The sequence below is a fragment of the Vespula pensylvanica genome, chromosome 11 (genome assembly GCF_014466175.1).
Source record: "Vespula pensylvanica isolate Volc-1 chromosome 11, ASM1446617v1, whole genome shotgun sequence".
Classification (NCBI taxonomy): domain Eukaryota; kingdom Metazoa; phylum Arthropoda; class Insecta; order Hymenoptera; family Vespidae; genus Vespula; species Vespula pensylvanica.
In genome coordinates, this window is record NC_057695.1 from 5,599,483 (window position 1) to 5,609,150 (window position 9,668).

At 24.4% G+C, this 9,668-nt stretch overlaps 2 protein-coding genes across 3 annotated transcripts; one reads left to right on the forward strand and one right to left on the reverse strand.

The window, feature by feature from the left end:
• The first annotated feature begins 126 nt into the window (after window positions 1-126).
• LOC122632918 (4'-phosphopantetheine phosphatase) lies at window positions 127-5,039 on the forward strand. Of its 2 annotated transcripts, none has more exons than XM_043820238.1 (13): window positions 127-421; window positions 799-1,078; window positions 1,187-1,370; window positions 1,449-1,541; window positions 1,777-1,933; window positions 2,004-2,194; window positions 2,345-2,619; window positions 2,684-2,836; window positions 2,930-3,017; window positions 3,160-3,364; window positions 3,449-3,606; window positions 3,721-3,890; window positions 3,975-5,039. In XM_043820238.1, exons 1-13 carry the CDS (start codon window positions 319-321, stop codon window positions 4,300-4,302), a joined length of 2,385 nt encoding a protein of 794 aa, XP_043676173.1. In that variant the 5' UTR covers window positions 127-318; the 3' UTR covers window positions 4,303-5,039. The 2 variants fall into 2 exon arrangements, with proteins under 2 accessions (XP_043676173.1, XP_043676172.1); XM_043820237.1 differs by having other exon boundaries at window positions 128-421; window positions 1,777-1,936; window positions 3,975-5,038.
• Window positions 5,040-6,099: 1,060 nt separating this feature from the next.
• LOC122632962 (putative zinc finger protein 66) lies at window positions 6,100-8,916 on the reverse strand. Its single transcript, XM_043820288.1, has 9 exons — window positions 8,557-8,916; window positions 8,214-8,429; window positions 7,981-8,062; window positions 7,602-7,903; window positions 7,281-7,414; window positions 7,008-7,205; window positions 6,701-6,891; window positions 6,447-6,616; window positions 6,100-6,386 (listed from the first exon to the last, which is right to left on the reverse strand). Exons 1-9 carry the CDS (start codon window positions 8,686-8,688, stop codon window positions 6,180-6,182), a joined length of 1,632 nt encoding a protein of 543 aa, XP_043676223.1. The 5' UTR covers window positions 8,689-8,916; the 3' UTR covers window positions 6,100-6,179.
• Window positions 8,917-9,668: the final 752 nt, after the last annotated feature.

The following is a 9,668-nucleotide window of genomic DNA, read 5'->3' on the forward strand; positions in this document are numbered from 1 at the left end:
ATAATATTCTTACTTAGTTTTTATGAATATTATTAGTAAAATTTTTAACCATAAAAAATTAGTCATAATCAATTTTAAATGAACGACAATATTTGCCATTTATAAATCCCATATAATAGTGTGTTACGTGTGTTAACGAATAATTATTTGCGTCGAAAACGATAATGAAAACAAATGTTTGATTTATGATAAAATGAAATATCTTAACATAGTATAATTATTTGTGATGTAGATGTAGTGTTATCTGTCAAAACCGTTATAACAGTGAGCCTCGTAGAGTGACAAAAACAAAAGAGAAAGTTTTTGTAAAATCTAAAAATGGCAGAGACCACCGGCGATCAATCTCATTCTATAAAGTTACCACCTGCAGTTGAAGTATTTGCAAATTTAAAAAACGCACAAAAATTTGCGATCGACGTAGGTAAGTGTTATATACTCGTTAATGTCTTCTAATTTCTAGTTACTTTATTCTTGTATTGGAAATTTTTTAAAATGTAGCATCTCAGGTTAGATTTGAACAACCAAACAATGCTGTAATTTCTAAAAGTATTAATAGTAATTCTTTTATTTTTATGAAATATCTTCAATTTACATAAATTATCATTAATTATTTACAAATACGTATGTATTCGTGTTGTAATAAATATAATCGAAAAGTACTTGTACATAAATTTAGAAAAAGACGTATATATTTCATTATTATGTATTATTTATTTATATTTATATGATTTAGTTTTAAGAAAATAAATGAAAGTCAAACATTATATTATTTTAATACAATTTACCTTAATATTTCAGGTGTTTCATTGACTAAAATAGCATACTATTCGACAATTAGTTATCGTAAGGCATTATATGATAACATAGGTTTGGGAAATACTGGAGAACGAGCATACAAAGTATTTGAAGGAAATAGATTGCATTTTGTTAAATTTGAAACAAGACATTTTGCAAACTGCTTGGATTTTGTTAAAGATAATTTAGTAAATATTGAGCAATTTCATGGAAAAAGTATTAAAGTAACAGGAGGTAGAGCTTTTAAATATACACCACTCTTACAGGAAAAACTAGGTTTAATGTAAGCATTTAAATAATGCTAAACCTTACTTGAACATGTCTTTTACAATGTAAATAAAATTTAATATCATTATGAAGTTCTATGACAAAAGTTAAGATATTTATTTAGAGTGGACAAAGAAGATGAAGTACGCTGTCTAATAAAGGGTTGTAATTTTTTACTGAAACATATACCATGTGAGGCATTTGAATTTGAAAGACATGGAAATCCTGAATATAAATTTCGTAAAACAGGTCCAAATATTTTTCCTTATATGCTTGTTAACATTGGAAGTGGAGTCAGTATTTTTAAAGTAAGTTTTAAATATATATGTTAATCTTAGAAAGATTATTTTATAATTTATATATTTTATATAATATAATAACTATAGGTACAATCAGATGAAGTATTTGAAAGAGTTGGTGGTACAGCTACAGGTGGAGGTACATTTTGGGGATTAGGTTCATTACTTACTAATGGAAAGGTAATATATATTAAAATAAAATATACAACACATATTCTATTTAGATCATTATTTATATAATTTATCATTTTATTAATACATTTTTACTATTTTGCTCATCTACATATAGTGCATAAAAAATTATTATTGGCAATTTCAATTTACTATATCATTACTATAATAGCTATAGAACATAAGTATCTATCTATCTGTATATATATATATATATTAAGAAAAATTTTAAAAAACCTACTAGGGCTTTGACGAATTGCTGCAACTTGCAGAACGAGGAGATCACCGTAATGTAGATATCTTGGTAAAAGATATTTATGGAGGTGATTATACTTCTCAAGGATTATCAGGAGAACTTATTGCATCATCTTTTGGAAAAGCAATGTTTGGTGGCAATAATCGTGGTAAAAAAAATATTTACATTTATTATATAACAAACTTTTTACAAAAATTTATAAATAAATATTTCAGAACAACAAAAATTCTCAGAAGCTGATATAGCACGAAGTCTTTTGCTAACAATAAGTAATGATATTGGACAAATAGCCAGCTTGTATGCGACTTTACATAACATGGATAAAGTATATTTTGGAGGTTATTTTCTTCGAAACCATCCTCTTTCAATGCATACTATTTCTTATTCCATCAAATACTGGTCTAATGTTAGTGTCAAATAATTATTTTTATTATCTTGATATAAACTTGCATTATAGAATTATGTATAAAGTATAATTGTAATCTCTTTTTATTATCATTTTTATTATTTAAAAAAAAATATTGAAATATATATTTATTTCTAATTTTTTATATAGGGAAAAGTCAAACCTCTTTTTCTTCGTCATGAAGGATATCTTGGAGCAATTGGTGCGTTTTTATATGGTACTGAACAGCCAGAGGAATATAGCTGGTTAGAAAATTATGCTGGTTCTTCCGGTTTTAAAGACTCAATACCTTCTAATCTTGGAATTAAAGTGGAACAGTTAGAAATTGATCAAATTGAAAATGCTGTTACATTCTGTCCATTGTTGAAAGATCCAACATCGTATAATCCAGACACAACAGACCTTGTTGAAGATAAAGAAGCTAGGTAAGATTTTATAATATATATATTATAATATTATGATATATTATTAGTATATAAATATGTTTAGAGATTATTGGCTTCACTGTTTTGAAGAATCTGTGGATAAATTTGTTGCAAGAGCTATTCTTAGCCAACCTCAAAATCCGACAGCGAAAGATAGAGCATCAAAACTAAAAGAAAAATATATAAATAGATTGCATTACCTTAATCTACAACCTTTGTAAGTTTTGATTCAAATAATAATTATCATTAGTAATTAATATTATTATAATACATTATGGAGGATTATTTTAACTATATACTTTTCACATAGTGCATATGGAATTCTTACTGTAAGAACATTGCTGGATACTATAGAACATTGTATGAAAGAATTTGATTTTCCAGATCCTTACCTATATGTAAGTTTTATATGTTAACTTTTATTAGTTATATTCATTTAATATAAATTCTAATTTATTTAATATTTATACATATTTTATTAATATTATATCTGTGGGCTACTAATTATTAAATTGTTTTATCAATATAATAAATAAATAGCAAAAAAAGAAGGAAAATGAGGAGGCATTAAAACATTTGAAAGATCGTATAATTGTATTAGACAACTTAGATGGAGTAGAAAAATTAAGAGCCTTGATATTAGGAGTTCTTAGTGGTAATATGTTTGATTGGGGTGCAAAAGATGTTGCAACTTTAATGGAAACTACAGATTTTGGTTTTAAAGAAGCACAAGAAAAAATACCTGGTAAATTTATATAAAAGTATATAAAACATTTTTAATAAAAGGGACATACAGTTATTATTTTAACTGATGTATTGCTTATTTTAGGTAGACCATGGTTAGTGGATGATTTAGATGAATGGATACATAGATTACAAAATGATGCTCCCCATAAATGTGCAGCTATTTTTGTTGATAATAGTGGAGTAGACATTGTACTTGGAATTCTACCATTTACACGTGATTTATTACAACGTGGAACCAAAGTAAATAATTTATATATATATTGTGCTTACTATATAAAAATAATAATTCCAACAAATGAACTATATTAATATAATCCAATGTAATTGTATTAAAATGATATGAATTAATCATAGGTTATTTTATGTGCTAATTCTATGCCAGCTTTAAATGATGTAACTTATCCAGAATTAGTTGTTATATTACGGGATGCTGCTAAAATTTGTAAAGTAATTAAAGAAGGTTTAAAAGAGAATAGATTACTTGCCATGGAGACTGGACAAGCTGGGCCATGTTTAGATTTAAGGTAATATTATCTATAATAATATAACTATACATAGAATATCTTTAACATATATTATCTTTTATTCTTTGTTTTATTTTTTCCTAGCCGACTGAATTTAGATCTGTGCCTTGCAATGGTCAAACATAATGTCGATCTCATAGTTATCGTAGGAATGGGTCGTACACTTCATACTAATCTTTATGCTAACATGAAGTGTGAATGTTTAAAACTAGCAGTTATTAAAAACCGGTGGTTAGCTCTCCGATTAGGTGGTGATATGTATGCTGTAATATGTAAGTATGAAAAAGCACAAAAAATAAATTGTGATATAGATTTAAATATAATTGAACAACAAGTCTACTCTGAAACTCATAAAAAAGCAGATGCATGTTCATGTGTACGTAAAAAAAAATCCACTGAAGAATCAACATAAAATGATTAAATATAATTTAAAAATATAATTATAGAAATTATCTATTGATTAATTCAAACAAAAAAATATGAAATACTACTCATTTAAAGCATTCTGACTGAATTATTAGTATTATTTTATTTACCATTATTTGACATTTGTAACTTTGTACCAATGAAAAACAAATGTTAATGAAGTTTTAATATGAATCAAGATTTAAATAGTAACTGTATAACTAAATTTATTATGTTTATTTATCTTTTATTTTGAATGTAATTTAGATAAACTTAGATTTACTGAAATTAAGAAATATCTAATTTTTCTATTATCTATGTAATTGTACAGTAAGAACTGTGTGACAATAATGCTTATAATGTTCTTGGTCTGTATCTATTTTAACAACTATTTACTGTTTCATTGAAAATATAAATGTTTTTGAGATTATAACAGAATTTATAAGATTAACATTGCATTAAGAACATGCACTAAGAACATTAAAAGAACAAACAAATGAAAAATTTTAATAGTATAAATAATAGCACTGATAATCAAGGTAGCATTCTTCTAATGCCCGAAATTTGTTATTAAATATTTTACCAAACAAAATGGATATATAAAATTTAATCAATGAAAAGTGTATAATATCACATGGTTTCTTCATAAAAATTTTATTAAAAAAAAAGAAGCAAAAAAAATAAAATAAAAGCACCAACTTATTTTAACTATTATTTATTATAAGTATATTGTTTTTTTATTATTTAAAAAAAATATACATCATTTCTTATGGGAAATAAATTTATTTTAATTTTGGCAAATTTTTAATTAAACATTTATGACAATAAGCTATCTTTTTATAAAATTTCACACAATTAATATAATTTTTAAATATATTATTCTATAATATTCTATAGGGCATATGTATAAATAAATTGGTATGTATTATATGTAAAGCAATGTACAGTACACATTTTGTGATAATGTAATTAAGTAAAATAGTAATGTATACTTTTCACTCAAATATCTAAAATGAGGGAAACTAAAGAAATAAAAAGTAATCTAATTTAATCTAATCATGTACTTTATCAGTTTTGTAAACGAATTTATTAATATGTTGAATTCATGATAAATTTAAATAATATAACAAGATGTAGAAAACATCACATTTTTATATATACACAGTTTTGTATAAACACAAATTTATGAACAAAACAATTCTTGCAGAAAGGAAGAAAAAATGTTAGATATATTAAAATAAGAGTATTGCAAAAACATTAATATTATATAAAATATCATATATAATATACAAAATTTCTAATACAGTATTAGTAGTTGGTTCTATAAATATACCTGTTATTAGATGATGTAAAAATTTTATAATAGATTACATGTAATGTAACTAGAAACGTCATTTTTGCCTTACATGAAAAATTCATCTACCTATTAATTTAATTAAATAACACCATTTGAAAATTATATAAAGTTACACTTATTGCGTTATTTTTCGTTGGATAATAATGATTTTCTTAAACAACAAATTTTCTATAAAATAAAATATTATATTGTCTAGTCTTTGATTTAACTTTTTACAGATATTAATAACAATGTCAATATTGTATGAAACAAATACGAAAATTGCCTTTTATTTTTCTTTGAAAGCATATTAGTTTTTTGCATCGCGTAATGATCGTTTTCGAAAAGATCTTTATGTAAATAAATTGTAAATGTATTTTTATTAATAAACTTGAAAACAAATTTAATATACTTTTCTTTTAATTTCATAATCTATTCTTGAAAATGGAAAATAACATTATGCTAATATGAAATTTATAAAATGAATATCATTTTAATTAACATAAAAGTAAATAATAATTAAAAAATAATATACATATCTTTATAATTTATTTGTTAATATTACTTTCTGTGACTGCTGCTTTAATTTCACTATCACTTGTCTTTTTCTTGTATTTATTATTTTTTTCCGAATTAGTAGCACCAGAATGATGTATACGCTTCATGTGTTTATTGTAATTAGACCAGTTAGTGAAAGAACGTAAACAGTCTGTACAAATATATGGTCTTTCACCTGTATGTTGTCTCCTATGTATCTAACAAAAAAATAAGTATTTTGATTTTATTTATAAAAGATTTAATTCTCTTTTACTTACTGTTAAAATTCCAGAAAATCGGAAAGATTTCTCACAAAATTCACATTTATATGGCATATCTCCTGTATGAATTCTATGATGATCTTGTAAGCGACGACGTACATGAAATTGCTTACCACAAACATCACATTGATATGGTTTTATTGTAGAATGTAATATCACATGGTTATCTAAAATTATATTTTCCGAAAAAGTAAATCTTACGTTACTTGAAACATATATACATATATATATATGTATGTATATATTCATACTTAAGACTCTGGCTGTTTTAAAACACTTATTACATTCTTTACATTTAAAATTCTTATCTTCTGCATGACCTGCGATATGATATACTAAAGAACCTTTTGTAGTAAAAGATTTTCCACAAATATCACACATAAAATTACGTTCTCCAGTATGAAGTCTACGATGCATTATTAAGGTGTGTTTAGTAGAAAACCTAATATTATAATAAAATTAAATATTTTTGCATATATGCTTAAATGATAGTTGTAAAATTCAAGTAAAGTATTGTACGTTTATAAATAAGAAATATAACATTATTTATATACTCACTGCTTTTTACAGAATTCACATATAAATTTCTCCTTCATATCATCAGGGAGATGTAATTTATTATGTGTCTGTAATGAGCTATATTTTTTAAATGATTTTCCACATTTGCAACAGGTATGAGGCCTTTCATTGGAATGTACGGTCTGATGAGAAAGTAGTATTCCCTTTTGTGAAAATGTTTTATTACAAGTAGTGCATCTAAAATTGTTATTATTGATAATTAATATAAAAAATTTATTTAATATAATTTTGTAATATATTATAGGTATTTACTTATATTGATTAAAATCTCGATGTAGTTTTAAATGTTTTATAAAGCTTGCATAAACTTCATAGACTTTATCACATATATTACATTTAAAAGAAGGCTCTCGATTATGCAATGCTTTGTAATGTTGATATAATTCCTACAAAATTAAACATAAAAATAAGTTAATTGAGAGAGAAAGAAAATTACAAAAAACCAAGTTTATAAAAAAATTTTTGTTTGGAATGTACTTTATATAATAACCCATTTAATTTGATCATTTTAACTATTTTTTATTATTAGAGAAGCAATTTAAATTTCTTTTCCATTTTAAAAAATATACGAACCGGAAAATTGTCAACATTAAAATCTTCACATATTGCACATGTCCATTGATATTCTTGAATTACATCCGGAAGGCAAAAGTTGTAGACAGAAGTTGTATATGTTAATTTATCAGTAGAAGTTGTTGCTGCTTTATTAATTTCATTAAATTTTCTTACTTTTAATTTATTTTCTCTAGTACTTTTCTGTATATTAGAAGTAACAATAGTATTTTTTCCTTGAGTTTCTGTTATCTGTATTAATTCATCTGTTTTTTTTTGCCTTACTACTAATTTTTCACATTTCTTTTTCTTTGGATTAGAGTCTAAAATAGAGCACAGATATAGTATTCCAAGAAGTAATATAAATTACATATTGGTATTGTATAAGAACATATCTTACGCAAAGTAGACAGATGATCTTTTGTGTCATGTTCCTTAATATTTTCATTTACATTAGATTTGTCATTATGAATTAATGATTCCTGTGAAACACATATTCATGTGTACAATATATGAAAATTATAAATTTTATATATTAACCCTTAATGGTTAAATCTCTCTATAAATATGATATCCATCTTCCAACCATTAAGGGTTAAATATAAATATAGGATGATAGAATATTTCTACCACCTTGTTATAGTCTACAGAATCCTTAGTGATTGTTTTAAGACTTTGAGTTTCATTAACAGTATGTTCAATAGTTTGTTTTTCATTAGTTATTGATCCATATAATTCGTTGAGAAACAATTGAGCCATATGAGATTTCGTAAAGAAATCGTATGACAATTCTAAATTAGAACTACAAGTACAACAAATAGTTTTAGGAAGAACATCCTCTTTCGAAATCTGAAATTCATACATAAAAACATATTGATTATTATATTAAACAAATATAATATCTTTTTGCTTTAGTGTATATAAAACCTACAAACATTTTACAATTTAAAGCATAAATCAGATTGAAACAACATACCGTAATCTGTAAGCAGCAAGATATTTTAACATAAATTTCTTCTTCGTCAAATATATTTAAATATTCCTGACATTTTACACCGCATAATCGGCATCGTATATTTACAGACATCCTTATATCAATAAAGATCATATGAATATTTTTTTTAAACCAAACATACGCTACGTTTAAAATATATTTGGTATAAGAAAGAAAGAGACTATTATATTATAATACTTTTAGATTAGAATTAGTTATTATGACGTTGTAAATGAAACATTAATGCAGATCGAAAATATTTGTTTCCAGTCTTCTTAGATTTCCTAAGATTCTTAAAAAGAGGTTATGGAACTGTCAAATATACATCGCCATGATATATAATCGATTATCGCATATTTTTTTATAGTCGACTAATCGTTTGATATAAATGTCAAATTATAACGATATATCAATTTTGCCTTTATATAATAACATTTAGCATTGAATATTTATTAGTTTGTAAATCACCGTATTTCTATTTGTTATATGCATCAGAGAAATAGTATTACAAAATATATTCGGAAAAAAATTAATAACATCGATAAGTATATTATATTGTTAATTTTGTTTAAATTTATATACCAATCGTAACTAAAATAAATTATTATTTTTAATTACTATAATCCATTTCAAATAGTTGTTATTATACATACTGTGTTATCGCAATATTAAATTAATTAAGTTATTCAATGATATATATTTTATGTGGGTTGGACTTTCGATTTGATAATCGCGCGGAGATATCGATGCCTGATCAGGAAATATATTCGTTCTTATGCAAACGTTAAAATCTCGTTTTATACATTGACTATAAAACATTATTACACCAATAACTTTCTTTCATCATTTTTAATATTGGATTAATATATTACACTTAAAAAAATAACGTAAATATGTAAATCATTCTTACATTATTCGCGCTGTTTTTGTAACGTAAAACGCCTAAGCCTATGCAACCCGAAGATTGGTGATGTGACAGGTGCCACCTTGCGGAATAATTTGTGCTCTTTGAATGTTTGAATTCAGTGACGTACTGTGAAATGTCATTTATTTTGCAAAAATATTTATCACTATATAAAAACCATATTTGAAAT